Source organism: Rhamphochromis sp. 'chilingali' (assembly GCF_963969265.1).
Source record: "Rhamphochromis sp. 'chilingali' genome assembly, chromosome: 21".
NCBI lineage: Eukaryota > Metazoa > Chordata > Actinopteri > Cichliformes > Cichlidae > Rhamphochromis > Rhamphochromis sp. 'chilingali'.
Window position 1 is genome coordinate 9,644,559 of NC_137949.1, and position 21,065 is coordinate 9,665,623.

The 21,065-nt window shown below is 47.4% G+C and overlaps 1 protein-coding gene across 2 annotated transcripts; it reads right to left on the reverse strand.

The window, feature by feature from the left end:
* Positions 1-8,213: 8,213 nt before the first annotated feature.
* Positions 8,214-20,499, reverse strand: dact1 (dishevelled-binding antagonist of beta-catenin 1). Of its 2 annotated transcripts, none has more exons than XM_080870345.1 (4): positions 19,907-20,499; positions 15,795-15,930; positions 15,087-15,200; positions 8,214-12,536 (listed from the first exon to the last, which is right to left on the reverse strand). In XM_080870345.1, the coding sequence occupies exons 1-4, from the start codon at positions 20,141-20,143 to the stop codon at positions 10,528-10,530; spliced, it is 2,496 nt and encodes an 831-aa protein (XP_080726471.1). In that variant the 5' UTR covers positions 20,144-20,499; the 3' UTR covers positions 8,214-10,527. The 2 variants fall into 2 exon arrangements, with proteins under 2 accessions (XP_080726471.1, XP_080726472.1); XM_080870346.1 differs by having other exon boundaries at positions 15,795-15,915; positions 19,907-20,493.
* Positions 20,500-21,065: the final 566 nt, after the last annotated feature.

Here is a 21,065-nt window from a genome sequence, read left to right on the forward strand (position 1 = left end):
GCGTGAAGAAACCAAACTGAAACATTGACTCACACCTGTTCTGGTGTCTGAAGGTCTGAGGACGAGACCTCGGCGGATCCTGGTTCCTCGCCGTGTCGAACGCTCAGTGAGCACGCCGACGACTCACTCAACATGTCACGTTTCGAACCACCAGGACGGCAATGACAAAAACACAAATCAGCGGGTCCAGTCCATGGATCTCTTCCTGTTAAGATGGAGTTCTTTCTTCCCACTGTCACCATGTGGTGCACGCTCACGCAGACTTACCCAGAGTGCTTTGCCCCTGCTGTACAGACCCACATGATGGCTTCTCCTGCATGGCTGTTATATTTATTGTTTTGAGCTGCTTTCTTACCCGGCTGTGTAAATAAAGCTGAGTCTAAATGAAAGTGTGTGTGTGTGTGTGTGTGTGTGTGTGTGAGAGAGAGAGAGAGAGAGAGCAGAACAAAGGTTTGTTTGAATAATGAAGCTCAGATCAGACGACAGCGCCGGAGTCGACATCAGAAGAATCAGATCAGAGCCGCAGATTAAATTCTTCAACTTTCTCTTGAATCCACGCACTCAGCTCTCGCTTACATAACCGATTCATGCGGTGGAGAGCCGGCGTGTGTGATGTGACGAGCTGAACTCGCTCTGAACTCTCTCTGAAAACAGCACGAAGATTTGTGGTTCCACTAATTACAGCCATTAGTCATCGCTCTGAAAACACGGAGCCGGTTACAGCCTCCGTGGTGAGGAACAGTCAGGCAGAGCCACGGCAGCTCTCTTTAACCAACTGATGAGGCATCCCGAGAGCGAGGAAATCCTGCACAGCCTTCAAATACGGTTCAGACAAGGATGCATCATAAGAATCAAAGGCGATGAAACAAACCCGGACAATGACGCTGTCTTCATGTCCACCTGGCGCTTCACAGGTGTCTGCGAGGAATCTCTGACTGCAGCCGGAGATTCTGCAGAAACAAAACGTCAGCGTTTACAAAGAAACAGGTCAGAGATCAGTTTGAGGAAGGAAATGACACAAAAATATGGGCATCGACCGGTTGGCAACAGGTTGCCGGTTTTCTCCGGGTGAAGTCTGCAACCAACATGTTTCAAAAGGCAAAATTTCCACGTCTCGATTCTCAGTTTCACTCGTCAGCGTCTTCCATGCAGACGTCAGGCGACCGCACCAACAACCCATCGGGGAATACAGCGACCGACTTTCTTAACGTTAGCCGGCAACACGAAGCCACAAACTTGTCACTGTGTAAACGGCACGCTCACTAATTAGCAGAGCAGGACTAGGACTACCCACCAAGCCACGTATGCACATCCTGGGACGATAACAAAGCAGGCCACGAATAGTCTTCATCGCACACAGTGTGAACATTGCATTACTCACATTAAACTGAGGCTCTGACCCGAGTCAGACACGTTAGAGATCTGCAGAGTTCAGCTGTTCAGCTTCACAGCTAATTTAATTTTTTAGCCATTCACAAGTTTCCACCTTGAAGGCAGCTTCTGTTGGCAGTGCCGCCGTCAGTCGCACAGACACATAAAGCAGTGTCATCAGTGTAATGATGAAAACATCCCACCAATACTGACAGCTGCATCCTGCCTGTGAAGCCGGACGTTATCCACGACGTATGCTGCATCGGCGTCAGCTCATTGACGAAAGGTCCAGAGCTGCATCAGGATCACACGCTCCGTCACGTGAAGCACGGAGGTCGTTTACCGTCACACTTTCTGTGCTGAACAGACTGAAATATCTCAAGACGCGTTCGTTTTTAGTGATCCTGAAGCAGAGACGCTGCCGTCCTCTCCAGGACGTTTGGAGATCACAAGAGTTTCCAAAAAAGCTTTTGGCCAAACCTTTTCTTACTTTAGCTCATGTGTCAAAGTCAAGGCCCGCGGGCCACATCTGGCCCGGCGTACATTTATATCCGGAGATCATTTTATACAGAGTTATTATTATTGTTATGCATGGCCCGGCGATATGAGGCGCTAATAATATACAAACTACAGTTCATGGACATGTATGATGCGGTGAAGGCATTTCACGTGAAGCTGTCACAAATGCACCAGTGCAACCTGCCTCACTTTCCCTGTTGCCAAGTAATGTTGAACCAAGTCAGCGGACTTTGCTGAGCTGCACCTGTGCAGATTCAGATGGAGCTGCAGTGTAATGATGCACTCAAGGAAAGTACGACACTGAATGTCCCGCACAGTTTATTAGCTCCACTCCTGCAGCAACGCCCAGCTCCGTCTACATGCGGCTTCAACCTTGTGTTTGCTGTCATTTATTTTTTCTGGGGTTTTGGCAGCATGTTCATATTTCTAACTTGCATAATTTTGACAGTATATATTTTTATGAAGAGCAAAATGTTTAAAGTTAAAGTTTATTTTTTAAAATTTATTTAATCTGGAACAGGGTTTTAATAGTTTTGCAATTTTCATTAGTTTTTATTTTGATTTAGTGTTGACTTCAGATTTTCAATTTTGTATCAGTTTTAATTAGTTTTTACCAATTGTTTGCTAGTTTAGTTTAGTTTTTATTTTTTTGAAAATCCTTAGTTTCAGTTTAGTTTTGATTAGTTTCAGTTATAGTTTTAGTTGTGTTTGCAATAATTAAGTGTAACAAAATCCCAGTTTCATCATATCAGTCATGCTCTTCTGCTTATCCTTGGTATGTTGCTATTCCAGCTACCATACCCTGCACAGGTCGTAGAGACAGACAACTCACATTCCCACCTATGGGTTCTTTACATAAATAAATAAATACATAAAGGCAGATGAACAACCATTGATACCAGGCAACTATAAAATGTATATCTTGGCCCCAATGAGACTATTAACTCTTGCACCACCGGGTGTTCGTAATTTTGGTTCAAGTGAATTGATAAACTTTTTGAAGGCAATTGACTCACATAGTTATGTGGATGTCCCCGTCCTGTTGTCTCGGGATGCATCACGCTGCCTTGCCTGGGGTTAGCGTCTGTTTCTGGGGATGAGGGTTGAGTGTGCTCCCTTCTCAAGGTAAGCTAGGTTAGCCTTCTTGTTTGAGCTTTTCAAGTGCACTTTTAAGGTTTGTGGGATTTTTTTCCCTTTAGAAATGTCCCTCATAATTTGTCTCTTTCCACTACAAGACACTTGCTTTTAGAGCAGGGCGATATGGCCAAAAATATTTATCACGATATATATTTGAAAATTTGCGATAACGATATAACTGACGATATAATTGATGCGAGACAAAATACAACTCCACAACATTACTAGCGCAAAAACACAACCTTCCATTTATTTTCACTTAAACAAGAAGCTGGTTTTTATGTACATTAAAGCCTTATAAAAATTTAACAGTGCAAATGCAAAATCCTTGCTGAAAGTTTAACCAAAAGGCATTTCCAGTAGAAATGGGCTGACATATCCTGAGCACAGTGTTGGGGAGTAACGGAACACACGTACCGCCGTTACGTATTTAAAATACAAAATATGAGTAACTGTATTCCCTTACAGTTACCGTTTAAAAAGGTGGTATTCAGAGTACAGTTACTTTGTCTAAATAAATGGATTACACTGCGGTACTTTCCTGTTTCATTTTGTCGCGGGTCAGGACTGTTTGGGTTTTGTTTGAAAGCTACGTTCTGTTGTTCCAGGCGGCAGCGTTACGGTTGCCATGGTTACAGGGCGACGCTCACTCTCTCTCTCTGCGACTGTGTGTTTCCTGGGTGAGAGAGCGCCTTTTCGTTGTTGTTGTTGTGCTAAGCTAACAGGCAGAATGCTACAAGCATAGCTCTAAAGAATGTAGCATCATGGGCAGTGTAGTCCGTGTTGCAGGGAGAATGGACTGCCATACACGTTATGGGTCTGTGAGCGCGAGGAGGGAGAAAAAGGGGAGTGGAAAGGTACGAGTTGTCATCGAGGAAAAACGGGAGCTGGAAGCATGTAAATATAATAATAACCACTTCAGCCAAGAAGAGTGCCCAGTTGTAAGTAAGCTATTAAGACTCGACTGTACACCGTGTTCGTGTTTTCCTCCGAAAACAATAAGCTCCGTTGGAGCAGCCTTTCAACGCCTCTCTCTGTCTCTCGCAAGCAAACTTGACCCACACAACAAAGTAAAGCTATTTTTCGGCTACAAGCCGACAGGGACCCCGCCGTATTAGTCAGAGGTCCCTTTACTACAGTTCGGAGTCGCGGACCTTCAGTAATAGTAATAAATCACACAGCAATAGTACATTCACGTTGTTGTAAAAAGCATGATAATATATTAAGTAATCCAAAGTATTCAGAATACGTTACTGTCATTGAGTAACGTAACGGAATACGTTACAGAATACATTTTGGGGCATGTATTCTGTATTTTGTAATGGAATACATTTTAAAAGTAACCTTCCCAACACTGCCTGAGCATAACCATGTATAATATCCACTGAAGTTAAAAAGAGGTGCTTTGCAACATTAAACTGCAGTGTGCAGTACGTATTTTTCGGACCATAAGGTGCACAGGATTATAAGGCACATTAAGCGAAACAAAGCAGTCAGATAAATCAAACTTTATTAAACTCATTCTTCTTGCTTCCTCCACTTCTGTACTATTGATTCATTAATGTTGAATTCTCTGGCAGCTGCTCTATTCCCATGTTGTTGCAGTAGATTAATAACTAACCTTGTATTGTGGATGGATTATCTCAGTTGTTCTCCTGACTGAAGTTTGGTCCGTTTACAGCATCCTGCCATACGATTGCATTTGTCTCTAACTATCAGGAACCGTAACATTAATTTTTATAAGTGGAAAAGTGTTAGTTCGTCCTTCAGCTTCACTGTTTATGTTATGCTAACATAACTAAAAGCAATATAAGTGATAAATATTACCATTCTGTGGAATATTCTTATATTTCACTTTTACTTGTTCCCATGTTCTAGTGGGTCCTGTTGTGGCTCTAATGTGAAAGAGGATATAATGTAATATAATAAATTTACCCTACCGCCTACTGGTGTTGGCCAGAGGGGCCGATGGCGCGATATGGCAGCCTCGCTTCTGTCAGTCTGCCCCAGGGCAGCTGTGGCTACAACCGTAGCTGCCTCCACCAGTGTGTGAATGTGAGAGTGAATGAATAGTGGCATTGTAAAGCGCTTTGGGTGCCTTGAAAAGCGCTATGTAAATCCAATCCATTATTATTATTATTATTAAATTACTTACGAGTTTGATTTGTCAGCAACTTTCTGCCAGCCCTCTCTCCTTGCTTTTGCAACCTTTGCAGTGTTCCCTTGCGTTTTAATTGTGTCGCTAGCGATCATGTAGCACATCATTATATACCAGCTAGCCCAACTTCAGTAACCCTACAAACGTCACTGCTGTTTAGTTTCCTGTCTTCATTTATGTTGGAAGTGATAGCAGAGCTGTACGTTTGAATTTTTTCAGAAATCTCTCAGTCAGAACATGCTATATCATGCTTAGGTAACTAGCGAGCTAACTTCCGCTAGCTTCCTGCTAACTTCTAACTCCGTTAAATGTAATACATTTTGTTTTCATGGATGCCTGGAAGTTAAACTTCATAGTTACACCTGGTAAAGCAGCAATGCTGATCGTTTTATTAAAGATGAAAGAATTTAGAGAGTTTTTAACTCTCAGTGATGCTGCAGTGTTCGTTTGACCCGAAAAAGACCGAGTTTAGGACCCAGATTACTCCCAGATTTAAGAGCATCTTAAATCTGGGAGTACAAATACGACAATAACGACGGCCGCTTGCATGTTCAGCAAAAAATGTTCTTTGTCGTGTATCTGACGGACAAACACCAAACCAGTTCCACATCACTGAAGTTGCACCATTTTTACAAACCAAGGGTCCGTTCTTCGTACCTCGCTAAGTAAGTTAGCTGGATTTGATTGTTGACGATTTCGCGTGATCCTGGATCGTTCGGTTCTCCGAAGCTCATCCGGGACTTGCTGTCGTAGCAACAGAGCCGTAAGCGTAAACCTGCTCGGGAGCAGGCTTACTTCATGTAAACAGGATTAGATCGCGGCCACTCAGGTATGTCCGCTTCATTTATACGAAAGCAACAACGATATTTTACCACTGTTTCACCATAAATAAATATTATCAATGTAACTAAAGATAATGCAGCACCTGATCCCTTCATCGATTTCATACAGATACATACAAGTCATTTCCTAAAAAAAGGGAAATGTACTATTAATCATTCTATTTCATGTATTTGATTGTTTCAGATGTAATTCATATTTCAGAGTAGTAATTGTAAATTACTTCGTGTAATCAAGATGAGAGACCACGGCTATAAAAGCGAAGGTGGATTTGGGAAGTCTGTCGCAGCCATGTCCTGTCCGTATACGCGAGCAACCCATTGCGGAAGGTGCAAGATTGATAAGGAGAGTTTTCAGAATTCAGCGTATATTGCGGGACAGACAGGATCCTTTAGCTCAGCGCGACAGTGTGCTCATAGAGAGATATCGATTTTCCCGTGAGGGTATTATTTACTTAACCAACTTGTTGACGAGGGGGTGCAGGACCACCACCTGTCTTTTTTTGCTCTGCCCTTTTCTTGGTTGCTGTTATAAACAAACAAACAGATTATTTCAGGGTCTCTTTTCAAGAGACTAAAAGCAATATAAGTGATAAATATTACCAGTCTGTAGAATATTCTTATATTTCACTTTTACTTGTTCCCATGTTCTAGTGGGTCCTGTTGTGGCTCTAATGTGAAAGAGGATATAATGTAATATAATAAATTTACCCTACCGCCTACTGGTGTTGGCCAGAGGGGCCGATGGCGCGATATGGCAGCCTCGCTTCTGTCAGTCTGTCCCAGGGCAGCTGTGGCTACAACCGTAGCTGCCTCCACCAGTGTGTGAATGTGAGAGTGAATGAATAGTGGCATTGTAAAGCGCTTTGGGTGCCTTGAAAAGCGCTATATAAATCCAATCCATTATTATTATTATTATTAAATTACTTACGAGTTTGATTTGTCAGCAACTTTCTGCCAGCCCTCTCTCCTTGCTTTTGCAGCCTTTGCAGTGTTCCCTTGCGTTTTAATTAAACTCTGAAACTCCTGAAATCCCTCAATCAAGGGTTCTTGCTCTGCTGCCGAAAAATACTGAGCGCGCTCCTTTGACATTTTCGCCGACCAATCAAAGGGTTGCCGATCAATGTTTCTACTATCGATGCGTAGCCCCTGTTAAGCCACCCAGTGATCTCACATTACTTCATCCAGCTATACTAATCGTCAACAACAGGTGTGTTCGGAGAACCGGAATAGCGAGCTCAAAATTGGCGCGATGATTTGATCTTGGATTTGTCATTTGATCTTGGATGTAGTAAGCGAGGTACGAAGAACGGACCCCAATTGTGGTTCATCTGTTTCACTCAACAATCGGCCATGTGCGTATGAAAACAAAGGCACTGCGCATGCGCGTTTGACTCATATTCTATCGCGATATTTCATTTTCCTATCGTTGCCTAACATTATACCGGTATTACCGTGAACGGTATAATATGGCCCAGCCCTACTTGCTTTATCCAAAGCACAGTCATATTCAAAGTAATCCCAAATTGGACTCTGGCGCTTTCTCCCGACTTTTCCTGACATGATTCTGCGCGTGGACGGAGCAGTAACACAGACGACTCGACTAACGTACTGCCACCTGCTGGCATAATGAGACACAGCAAGAAAAAAATCTGGAAACTAAACTTCATTTTCACCCTTGACTATTGTAGGACACGCACAATAGTCCGTTAACGAAAATGTTTTTTCACTTCTAGTTTTCGTTATTTCGTTAACGATAATAACCTTGATCTGGAATAATATTCCTGTCTGTTTTTATTCACATTTATGTTTTAAAAAAAACATTGTTTTAGTGTTCAATAAATGTTTATCTTGTTTGGCCCGCGACCTAAAGTGTGCCTTGAGTTTGACGCCCCTGCTTTAGCTCATCTGGACCTGAGTCATCTGATTGTGTCATCTTTGCCTCATAAAGCACCTCAGAGCGACTGTTGTTGTGATTTGTTGCTAGATGTAGAAAGCTGTGTTGTCTGTCCGGCTCAGCGATCCGCAGGCCGAACGGTGAAAAATGTGCCGATAAAAAGGTTCGATGCAAAGGTCAGAAGTGTGACGCAGCTTAAAACACTTGTGATCAGGCTGAGCAGCAAACAGGAGCTTACAGCTGGGACAAAGCCCTCACGGGTCAGAGGCAACACAGAGTCAGGACACGGGCGCTGAAAGTCCACATTTAATGAAGCATAGAAGGTAAAGCACCATTGTTGCCATACACAGGTTTTATACACAAATCAGTAACAGTCGTCTCCAGCTGCATATGTGAACATTTACAGAGTGGAGGTGGTGCAGGAAAAAACAAATAGCTCAACACAAAGGCAGAACAGCACATGGCAGCTTTAATGAGCTTTATATGGCTTTTAAAAGCTGAGGAGCTATTTATATCCTGAACATGTAAACTGTGGCCCCGACCAATGAGAAGAGAGGACTGGAAACTGAAACCTCTCGAATATCTTATTTGAATCCTCTTCGTTCCGTCATCGCAGAATCAGATGAGACGACGGAGGAGAGTGCGTGAAACATCCCTGCAGGACACGTTTAGCACAAACACGTCCACAAGCAGAGCTGAAAACTGACATTCAACCGACGTCCACAGACCTCACACACTGATACTCGTGTCAGAGTTTGATTACAGGATAAAAACGGGAGAAAACCACAGAGTTTCCATTTCTGTGTCTACATCCTTAAACATTTCCTGCTTCCAGCTGAGCTCGGTAAACACACTGCTGTGTAACTGTTAGTATAAAAAACAGATGCAGTAGAAACATTTGTGTTAAAAAGTTAGACTCGAGTATAAAGTCATAAAAGCCCAGATCAGAACCTGTCAGTACCATGTCGGCTTTTCTCAATGCACCAAGCAAATATATTAGGCTTTAAATAGATTTCATCAAAAACATCTCAGGACCTGAAAAAGAGAGAAGCATTTACAGGCATTTGGCGTGCTGCGCAACAGCAAAGGTCACGTGATAATAAATACAAACCAAGGCTACATACAAACAACAGAACACCAGCGTTACGCCGCCGCCCTGTCCGCTGACAGCTCATCTCAAAGTGCAGGAAATAAAAAGGTTACTGTGGTGAGAACCTCCTCAAACCTCACACCAGGTTTTAAAGGAGTCCAACAGAGCCGCAGTGACGAAGAACCACGGCAGGAACCACCGTGGGAACCACGGCTGGAACCACCGCGGGAACCAGGGTCCAAATTAAGCTCAAAGAGCCAAAAAGTCCAGAAGTCTGACGGCAGAAAGTTCTAGACTAATTTCCTGCATTACAATCAATTTTTTAAAAAGGCAAAAAGGTCCAGCGTGAAGCTACAGGAGGAACCTGCTGACAGTCCATGCCTCGAAGTCGGAGAACCCCAAAAATGTCACTGTGTTCCTCATTATTTTGTCCTGACACACATAACAAACCGGAGGAACTCTGACTGCCCGGACAGACCCTGGACAATCAGTCCCTTCAAGTTCTTGGACTTTTGGTGGAACGTTGGAGAAACTCTGAGGAACCAGACTAAAGTTCCACTTCTAGAACAGATCAGAGGACACAAGGCTCGAGTCCAGGTTGCTTCTGACAAATATGTTGTCCGACCGAACCGCCGCCACCGGATGTTTCCACACATTTGCTCTAAATTATTTCTGGTTTAATCAGTGAGTGACGCTGTTGTCAGTGAATCTATCACGACTCAGGTCCACTGCTTGGCACAGACCGAGGAACCAATCGGGGAAGCCAGACGGTGGTGGCGAAGGCGGCCTTCAACGCGTTTGAAGCAGTGCGGTTCCGGGTTCAGCCGAGTCACGTGTTGGACCAAAGTAAGGACAGTAAAGTGATTGGCTGGACCCAAACCACACCTTCACGTCATTACAGAAACAAAGCATCTCATGCTGCGTTTGAGGGAAGTTGGAAATAGAAAACTTTTACAATCAAAGCGTTTTTAGATTTTTGGATTGTAAGAACAGTGAAAGGATGAAATTCAAAGATGCTTTTTTAAGTTTAAGAAAATTATGCTTGTTTATACATTTCCTACTTTAACCGATGTTAATTTCTTTGATGTCCTGAACTATTGTACCCAGAGTCCAGGTGAATCACTCAGTGTTGACCTTCAGGTTGCTTCCCTAGATTTCTGAAGAGTGGGACCAGTAAGCAGGTGGTGTGGTTTCCAATCAGGTGGCCTGGTTTGTCGCATTTAAAAATGACAGTGAAGACCACAAGCAGGGGAAGAAACACATTTACTAGGTCACCGAGCTGAGCTCGACTGTGTTTGCCTAAAATGTACTTTAATTACAAAAGATCCAATCAGAACGGTTTATTTGTAGGGAATCAACAGATAAACCAGGTGAACCAAACTGTGCCGCCACCCTGCGTCTGTCCACCGGGTTAGTGTTGGAAAGAGTCGGGTCTGGGCTGGGTAAACTGGGTTTGGGTCAGGCCCACCTGAGGCACGTGGGTAAGGCAGGTGTGGCTACGGTCCAGTCTGGGAGGTTACACGGTGGTCATGAGCTTCAGCGAGCCCGACCTGAATCGCAGGATCTTCTTCTTCAGGTTGTGAGATGCCTTAATCTTAACAAAAGCCTTTGCCTGAGCTGACATAATTTCCTGCCCCGTCGCCCTGACCCCAGCTCCCCCCAGCTGGCCCCGCCCCCTGCCCATGCCTCCCCCACCACTCTCCTCCGTATCGCTGGTGTTGGTGCTCTCCTCCACGCACTCCTCCTCACTGGACTCGCTGTCTCCAAAGCAGTTTGTGGTGTAGTTCGACCTCTCGTCTTCACTGGTGTCCACGATGGTGGAGTGAAAGAGTGAGGCGCACTCAGCTGAGTACTCGGAGTCACTTCCTGCTGTGTATGAGTACGGGCTGGTCAGCCGCGCTCCGGCGGGCGGGTACACGCTGCTGTTCAGCAGCTCCTTTCTCTGACGCCGCTGAGCACGTCTAAACGCCTCGTCGTACGGGACTTCCATCATGGCTCGTAACCGCCGGTAATCGTTCCTTTTGTACTTTGGTTTGGCCACGACCACGACCTGGTTGCGTCCGTGGTGATGGTGGTGGTTACCACTGCAGCAGTGATGGTTTCCATGGTGATGGTGCTTGGATATGCTCGGTCGTGCGCCGTGTAGTGCCGATGGGGGCTGTCTGTCCAGCACTCTGCCTTCTGGGATGGATGCAGGTAGGCGCTTTATTCTTGAGGAAGCAAATCTCTTGGAGACTTTAACGTGGGCGGAGCCTCCATCTTCCAGGAGGCGGGACCTGTGGCGGAGTTTGTCCTGTCTTCTCTCTGGTGGAGGCTCGCTGTGCTCAGAGACATGACTCGTCTTCATCGATGAGCTCCTCACCTTCACATTCTTGAAGCCGCCCTTGCGAAGTCTGTGCTGGTGGGCGGGGACATACCTGTTGGTAACCGTGTGACAGCTTCCTCCTTCGGCGGCTGCTTCGTCCTGACTCTGGGAGGAGGACCCCACACTGGTGAGCTCCAGTGCTGACCTTCCTGTTCCTGGACTATTCCTGGGAGTACTCGACTGTGTTTTCATGACTGGAGCAGATTTCAGGAACATCTCCTGGTCCGGGGGGCAACATGGCGGTTTGACCTCATTGGGGGCGGGGTTAGCTTTGGGACTGCCCAGGTCCCTGAAGTTTTTAGGGAGAGTTTTGGCAGACAGCGTGGCGTGAGGAAGATCTGCTTTGCTCTTCTTTCTCAGACTGTTGGTGCTGCTGTCATGGTTGTTGGCAGTGCAGCTGCTCTGTACGTCGTACCGAAGAGGAGAGCCGGACTCGCCGCTGCCCCTCCTGAAGCCATCGTGCGTCGCCTCAAAGCCGCCATCCTTCAGTACGCTCTGGGTCTCCTGCTCCTCCAGTTTCCCGTCCACAGACCACTGCCTCTGTGGAGACGAGGTCCCAGCTCCCTCTGCCGATGTTCCTCTAGCCGTCCACAAGGCTTTAAATTCGGATGCACTCAGAGTCCCAAAACCAGAGCCAGGGCCGGACACCTGCCTCACACACAGACTAGCCTGCCTGAGGATGCTCTTTGAGGGGTCGGTGCTGATGCTGGTCCTGGGTTTGCTGGTCCTGATTGGCTGGGCCTTCCTCTGGAGCAGACTGTAGATGTAGCTGTCCAGTCGCTTATGGGAAGGAGTCTGTGAGGAGGAGGCCGGCCAGGAGTAGCTCTGAGATACATGGGGGGCTGAAACAGAGGGGGGAAGAGCTGAGGTGTCTGCCTCATCTCTGCCGGGACCTCCAAAACCCAACATCTGCAGAAAGGCGGGGCTTTGGACCACCACGGCGTGCAGAGGACTCGGGTAGCGATAAACATCGTTGCCGTTTCGGGCCACCAGGTCACAGTGGTATTTAGACTGAGGCTCAGTGGAAAGAAAGGACGAGGCTGCATCCACAGTGGGCGGGTTTGGAGCCGAGAGCGAGCGGCGGACCGTGCCAGAAGACGATGACTCATCACAAAGCCCTCCAACCAGGACGTCACACTCCAAACAGCTGGCCAGCTCATCTGCAGACAGAAAGAAGGCGACATTAGCGAGCAGTCGGGGGTGTTCGTTTACATGGCGAGCGCGTGTGATGGTGAGCGTGTGCCCTCCCCTCACAGCTTCAAACGTAAACACGGTGAGCTTATTTTAACGCCGCTGTGTTTGCTAACAGCTGACAGGAAGTTCAGGGAGAGCGGGCCGTTTCCAGGCAGCGCTGCTCTGACGAAATGCTCGGCTGTTTGGGTCGCTGTGGAAGCTCGGGCATTAGTAAGTGGAACATTCTTTCAGTGGAGACAGTGTGCTGTGAAACGCTAACCCTCCACACCCACTGCTCTCCCTGCAGTGGAAATCAGACTGAACACAGCGTAACCGCATGGGCCGCCTCACGGCCGAAAACGCCGTTTATTCAGCAGCTGAAGTCTGAGAACAAAGCCGAAGCTCCGCCGACCTCGCGGGGCCAACGAGAACGCCCACGCTCGCACATCAGACACAAATACGACCAGCGGCTCGATCGGCTTCACAGCAGCTCTGAGCTCCCACAGGAAGGATGGCGGAGCTACGAGGCATCCACACACACACACACACACACACACACACAAAACACACACACACAAAACACACACACACACACACAGAAAACACACACACACACACACACAACACACACACAACACACACACACACACACACAACACACACAGAAAACACACACACACACACAACACACACAGAAAACACACACACACACACAACACACACAGAAAACACACACACACAACACACACACAACACACATAGAAAACACACACACAGAACACAGAAAACACACACAGAAAACACACACACACACAGAACACACACACACACACACACAGAAAACACACACACAGAAAACACACACACACACACACACAGAAAACACACACACAGAAAACACACACACACACACACAGAAAACACACACACAGAAAACACACACACACACAGAAAACACACACAGAAAACACACACACACACAGAAAACACACACACACACAGAAAACACACACACACAGAGAAAACACACACACACAGAAAACACACACACACAGAAAACACACACAGACAGAAAAAGCACACACACACACACACACGCACGCACGCACACACACACACACACACACACACACAGAAAAAGCACACACACACACACACACAGAAAAAGCGCACACACACACACACACACACACACACACACACACACACACAGAAAAAGCACACACACACAGCTTCCACAGCGACCCAAACAACACACACACAGAAAACACACACACACAGGTTGTTACTCCACTGTGATGGGCGGAGCATTAAAGTGTGGCGGCGCTCTGGCAGGCGTCGGTCAGCTGCAGCCGATAACGTTAATGAAGCGTCGCTGATGTCTTTCTCGCTGTGATGCGCCGCGCTCTGCAGCGGGGTTGGGTCTCACGCCGGCACTCGGGGGCTTCGTGGACACAAATAATCAGAGAGGCAGGAATGAAAGAGAGCGTGAAGCGGACGTGCAGACGGCCCGCGGTGCCTGAACATGACCATAGAAGGTGACGCTGCAGCGTCTGGCGGTGCGTTCGGGCTGGTCGTGGAGTACTTGTTGCTGCAGATCGGTCGCACAGAGACAGAAATGCGTGGGCGTGTTCACGCCGCTTATCTGATGATGTGTTAGTGCCAAGTATGAGCAGTGCCTCAGGAAGCCTGCAGCGCTCGAGGTTTGTTTAAAGGAATCTTCTCTGTGCTGCCAGAGGAAGCCGGCAGACTCCCGCTGGAGGTCAAAGGTCACAGAGTGGCTCATTTTAATGCAGACAGACTGGCTTTGGGGCGCTTTTTCAGCGTCCTGTGGGATCTGCAGGCTTTGCTCACGCTGAGCAGCGAGACTTTAAACTGATGTTAGTTAAAGTGCTCCACGAGGTCTGCATCTTTCAGCCTCAACAATCACAGTCCAGCCTCCAAACATCCCCAGCTGTGACCCAACACATCCTTAGAGACATGCATCTCGAGGACATCTTGATGAGCGCGAGGAGGCTGCAGGCCTGCTGTAACCGAGGACCGAGCTGGTCCTCCACAGCTCCACAGCCAGCCGCTTCTAAACCAGCTGCCATCATCAGGAATCTAACACGTCCACCCAGTAATCTGAAAGCTTTTATTCTGAAAGTCCAAGTCCTCCTCTGTGTGTGTGTTTGTGTGTGTGTGTGTGGGGGGGGGGGGCGGTGTCAAGTCACTGTGTGTGTGTTTATACATCAAAGTGACCAAATGGATAGTTGAGTCATGTGACATCAAAGAGCAGAGGTGAGGAGGGGCTGTGTGTGACCTCACAACAATCAGCTGTTTGGCAAACAGCTGCAGCAGCTGCAGCAGCGCACATCTGGACGCCACGCTTGTTGCCTTGAACGAACGTTTTAGGGTCCGCGGCAGGAAGTGGCACAGCAGATTTTGATCGGACGGTTTTCATCAGCACGGGTCTGTGCGAGGTCACGGCAACTTCCACCATCTTTTACATACAGTCTATGAACAGAGTGGCGTTTCCGCCTAGAGGGCACGGGTACCTGTGGACGGCAGGCGTCCGTCGGCGTCGGCCGTCGAGCAGAAACATTCGCTGAAGACCGAGTTAGACGAGTTGGAGAGCGAGCCGGACACGGCGTCGCTGAGGTCGTAGAAACCTGAGGGAGGGAGGAGGCGGGATTGACAAAGCTCAAATTTACATCTATCGTCATGGCAACAGTTAAAGACCTCACTTTCAATCTGACATTTTTTATTTTGAAACTTTTTCTGCTCAGCTCAAAACTTCTGAATCTGAAAAATCATCTCACTTCCTGTTTAATCAGTTTAACCTCCACCAGTCTCAGCGTGCACACACACACACACACACACAGACACACAGACGCGCACACACACACAGACACAGAGACGCGCACACACACAGACACAGACACACACACACACACAGACGCAGACACACACACACGCACACACACACAGACGCGCACACACACACACACACACAGACACACACACGCACACACACACACACAGACGCAGACACACACACACACACACACGCACACACAGATGCACACACACACAGACACACACACACACAGACGCACACGCACACACACGCAGACACACACACGCAGACGCACACACACACGCACAGACACACACACACGCAGACGCACACATACAGACGCAGACGCACACACACACACAGACACACACGCACACACACGCACACAGACACACACACGGCGTACCTGAGCTCGGTCGGCTGTCGGGCTCATGTGACGTCCCGGTGTCCAATCGCAGGTCACTGATTTGTCGGTCGAGCTCCTGCAGCTGAGCAATGAGGCCGGCGTCCCGCCTCCTCAGACAGTTCTGACACACAAACAGCTGAGATCGCACACCGCCGTGACAACAACACACAACAACAACCACAGTCTGAAAGACTAACAGAGAATAAAAGGTGACAATCTGGACTTTTGATTTATGTTATTCACAGACGACCTTTGACCTTTGTATTAAAATCAGTCAAAAGTATTTTTCTTCATTTTAAAAACATTTTTATGGTTTTTATCTTTGAGGTTTCTGAACTTTTAAATCTGGACTTTTGTGTTTTTGTCATCACGTGTGCAGCAAAAGTCAAACTCAACTTTTCTCTTTTCACGTATTTCTAAAAAAAAAATTCTCTTTATTCTCAGGTTTTTATTTTCAGGCTCGAACTTTTTTCTTGTTTTGTTTTAACTGTCAAAAAAAGACCCTCCATCTGAGGGTTTCCTCTTCATCGCCGTGGGGTCCGCTGTTTCCTGTTTCGTCTCTGCTCCGAACAGCAGAAGAAGAACAGGAGCACTCATCCCAGAGAGAACACACCTGAGATCAGCTGAAAGATCAAACTTCAGGAGCACGCAAGGGAGGCGGAGCTGATGTGAAGACCTCAGACTCAGAGCAGTAACGCTGCCCCTGATTGGTCCTGCTTATAAAAATAAAAGCTTTGAGCACAAACAGAAGAAAACCAGAGACTCTTATCAGTGTGAGACCAGACACTGAAGGTCAGAGGTCACAGAGACACCAAAGATCCTGGATGGTCATAGGACAGACCACCGGGCCTCAGACCGTAAGATTATTGATTACTGATTATTGATGGAAGAACAGGAAGCAGCTCAGACTTCAGACAAATCAGCGTCGACTTCACAGGAAGTACCAGCTGACTCTAACATCCAAAATCACCTCAAACATTTTTCACATCGAAACGTCCTGAAAGGCTTTAAGGACAAACAGGAAGTCATGTGACAAAACATGTCGCTATAAACAGAGACCGAAGGTAACAAACTGACACACACACACACAAACACACACACACACAGGCTGAAGCAGCCCCTCCCCCGCTACAATGGAAAACATACGGGCTATGCGGCGCTGCTGCGGGTCATGTGCTGCATTCCTGCAACTGAACTGCAACACACACACAGCTGCTGCCACCAATACATCATCAATAGTCGATCAATAATAAAGGATCATGTGTGTGTGTGTGTTACTCTGTGTGTGTGTGTTACTCTGTTGTGTGTGTGTGTGTGTGTGTGTGTGTGTAACCCATCCAGCTGTTTTCTCTATCAGCTGCCTGCTGGCTTCAGTCTCCACGTGGTGATATTTTAAACCAATCGGGACGAAGCGGCTTCGGTCAGATCGATGCTGAGGCTAAACACTACCTCACACACACACGCAGCCGTCCTGCAGCACTGAGCATGCTCCAACTATAAAACACACATAGAGGACTTAAAGGTTTAAATTCACTATCTACCTGACACCATTCAAAAAACACAGATTTTAGCTCAGAGTGGCTTCAGTGGCCCAGTTAATGCCCGAAAAGACACAAAAACACAAACGAATCGGGACAGCCCACCTGTTCGCCCAGGTAACACTGTTTCTACTCGTAGCTTGCTGTATGTCTGCTCATTCAGCTTTACGAATTCACCCTAAGAAACGTTTAAAGGACCTCTGTGAGCCTTCAAAATAAAAGCCTGCCTCTTCACCATCATGCTGTTCCAATAAAGAGCGAAGAGCTGACCTCATGACTGCGTCGGTCCTCAGCGCTTTAATGTGCAGCAGCACGAGCTCCGTTTCAAGCCTGGAAGCTCCTCCCTGCTGCGTTCAAACGCTCTGCAGCCCACCACAGAGCAGCCAATCAGGCGCCAGCGTCGGTCTGATCGTAAAAACAGAGCTGATGTCACAAATCAATCAGCTGTTCCAAAAAGAACAAAAACACCATGTTTAACGACACTGATGTCCCTATAAAGTTACAGGTTACTGTAATCAGATTACTCTGTTTCGACACCTGTGCAGCGATCGGCTGGTTTCAGTGAAGAAGCTCGAGCGGCACTGCGGCCGACGGTCTGCACAAGCCGACAGCGAGCGGCATGAGCCACGGGCCAATCAGAAACCTCCAAACAGCAACATGGCGCCCAGCCTGACGTCACAGCAGTACATACTACAGTACAGTACACACAGTGCTACTGCACACAGTACACACAGTACACACAATACTACTGCACACAGGACAGTACACAGTAGGTCAGAGGTCAGAGCAGCCACTCGGTTCAGAGTTTGTGGACATTACGGGTCGGACCAGAATAGCTGTGAGACACAGAGCGTTCTGAGCGCACTCAGTCCGTTCTGAGTCTGATTTTAGAGAATGAGTCAGCCACCTGGTTTGTGTCTCAGCTGAAAGTCGAGCTGCAGAGTTTCCAGCCGCTCGCAGGAATCTCCATTTGTTCGTAAGGGGAGGGGCAGGGCTGAATGTGGTGGGAGGTGGGGGGTCACTAATGCGATCCAGACTGCGAGGAAGAGCTTCAGCTGCAGGACAGACAGCAAACAAATGCTCGACCAGCTCAGACATGTGAGCCGGGAGCAGATCTGAGGTCAGATCCTGGACAAGAACACAGCGCCCGCATGTCCAGGCTTCCCAACGTGCACCTGAATGCGCCTTGACCGAGCAGATGAAGACGAGGAGACTCTTCCTCCCCTCTGTGCGCCTCCATCCTGTTTGACTTCACGCCCACACTTCAAAGCTCTTACTGACACGCCGGCGTGTGAGGAGCGGCACCTGAATGCAGCACGGGGACAACAGCTGACGGTCAACTGACAGGAAGTGCTCTCAGTGGAGATCCAAGTGAAGGCCGGGCCCGTTCCAGCGTTTCCACATCTTCAGCTTCAGCCTGACATCAACCTCGGTGTGACATCACTTCCTGTTTTTCTTCTTCCCAACTTGAAGCTTCCTTGGTCTCTGACCTTTGACCTTTTTGGTTTTAGCTTCATGTCAGCCTGAAGCTGTGTTCGTGCGCCTGTGTTTGGGTCAGTGAAGCTCTGGATTGTGGGAATGAGGCACATGATTGGTTGCAGCCGTCCACGTGATGCCGAAGTTTGAGCGACAAAACAGCCGATTTAGATGTGCCTCACACCTTCACTTCCAGCTCCGCCCTCAGTGAACACCTTCCTGATATGTTTCTGAACTCAGTCGCTCATTTCAGGTGACGCCGACTCAAACAGGAAGTCCAGGTTTGTGCAGGTACGCAGATGTTCTCAAGTCCGACAACAGAGCAGGAGACATTCAGCCACAGAGGTGTGACTGTCCCACAACTGATGTAGGAGGCGTGGCCTGACAACAGGTGATTTTCCAATCTGATGGATCAGCAGCTTTGAGGCCTCATAGAAAATCTTCGGGAAAAATCAGAAGCCTGTTCCTCTTCCTCTGATAAATTATCGCCATGGGAACCACTGCTCTAGCATACCTGCCACAGGTGAGCTGATCTCAGGTCAGCCTGAGGAGTTCCTCAGGGCTCTGTGCTCAGTCCTCATCTCATCTCTGTCTGCTGCACACCCACTGTGAGGTTCCGCCTCCTCGTCTCTGCTGTTACCGATCGATCGATCAATTCTGTGTTTTCGCTGATTTTAACCTAAAATTTAAATTTAATAACTCGATTTTCTGAAACCCGCCCAGCAGGTTCAAATTCACCAGAAAGAAATAATTGATTTTGAATATTTATTGATGTAAATATCAACATAAAGTTATTTCTTTATGATAACATAATGATGCATAATGATAAAATAAGTTTGTTTTACTCATTTTAATATAAACGTATACTTTTAATTATTAATGAACGACATTCTTTTCTTTCACAAACACATTTTTTAGTGTTTTTCATGTAAAATATGGAGAAGTGTAAATATTAAATGGTTTTTGCTCACATGTCATGGGAGATGATCAGCTGACTACCTGCAGCTCTGCACGTGACCGTCAGGCTGACCACTCCCTGCACCCTGACCCAGGCTCACAGAGGTCAGAGGTCATAGACAGACACAGGTGAGGACCTACCAGCTGTTTCCGGAGCAGCAGGATGTTCCCCTCCAGCAGTTTCTCCTCCGAGCTCAGCTGAGCCTCTCGCCGTTGCCGCTCCTCCTCCTCTCGCGGCTCCCGGAGCTCCAGCGCGGCCCGGACCAGCACCTCTTGCCGCCGCCGCAGGAGCTCCAGCTCCCCGAGCCCGGACACGGAGGCCTCCAACCGCTCTCGGACCGCCGCTTTGTCCCGCCTGGAGGTCCCGGACGGCAGCATCTCCCAACAGAGCTCAGGGCGGGAGCATCCCGCGGAGACACACCTGCCGAGCCCACCTGGACCTCACCTGAAAGCCCCGGAGCGCGAACCGGGCCCTCAGGTCTCCGCCGGTGCCGTCCGCAATACGCTGCGGGGTGTCCTCGAGCGGTCCGCAGGGAGCTTCGAGCCTCCCCGGAGCCGCCGCACGCACAGAACCCGAGAGAAGGCGCAGAGATGCGGGCAGAGCTGGGAGCTGCTGGCGCCACCGAAGCTCCGAACACACTGAACCTCCGCTGCACCCTCTACCGCTAAACCCCGCCCCCTGTGTACAGACAAGCCCAGCAGACAAACGCGCGCTTCCTTTCCTCTCCTTCAAAATAAAAATACCTCAGTTTCACTTTTTATACTGCAGAAGAGCTCATTCCATACCCCTAAAGGATACGCACGCTGTGAACCAAGAACACGATTCAAGCTTTCATGTAGATTTTGAAAATGTGTTTTGAGACTTGATTTTTGAAGAAATTCAAATTCAAATTTTATTTGTCACGTACACAGTCATACACAGTACGATATGTAGTGAAATGCTTGGACAACTGCTCGTGACCTAAAGAAAACAAAAAAGGAAAAGGCTATGAATAAGATAGGAAATAAATATGAAAAATTAAAAAGGGTAAATTTAACTAGGAAGGAATAAAATATAAATTAAGGTTAAAAATGAAATAACTGTACAACACAAATTAGAATGAAGGGTAAATTTAACTGGGAAAGAATAAGATAAAATATATAAATTAAAGTTGAAAATAAAATAACTGTACAACAAAATACACAATATAGAACTATATAAGAATGTATGAAGAAATCTAAATATAAATAAATATATACACAATAACAGCAGCTGTACAAGTATTAACCGGAAATGAAGAATGTAGTGACCAGTGTTGTG

Excerpts from the sequence above, each read along its gene's own strand:
- dact1 (XM_080870345.1), bottom strand. The coding sequence starts at position 20,143 with ATGCTGCCGTCCGGGACCTCCAGGCGGGACAAAGCGGCGGTCCGAGAG. Across the intron at positions 15,201-15,794 it reads CGACAGCCGACCGAGCTCAG|GTTTCTACGACCTCAGCGAC; the intron begins GTACGCCGTGTG and ends TCCCTCCCTCAG. Across the intron at positions 12,537-15,086 it reads CGGACGCCTGCCGTCCACAG|ATGAGCTGGCCAGCTGTTTG; the intron begins GTACCCGTGCCC and ends TTCTGTCTGCAG.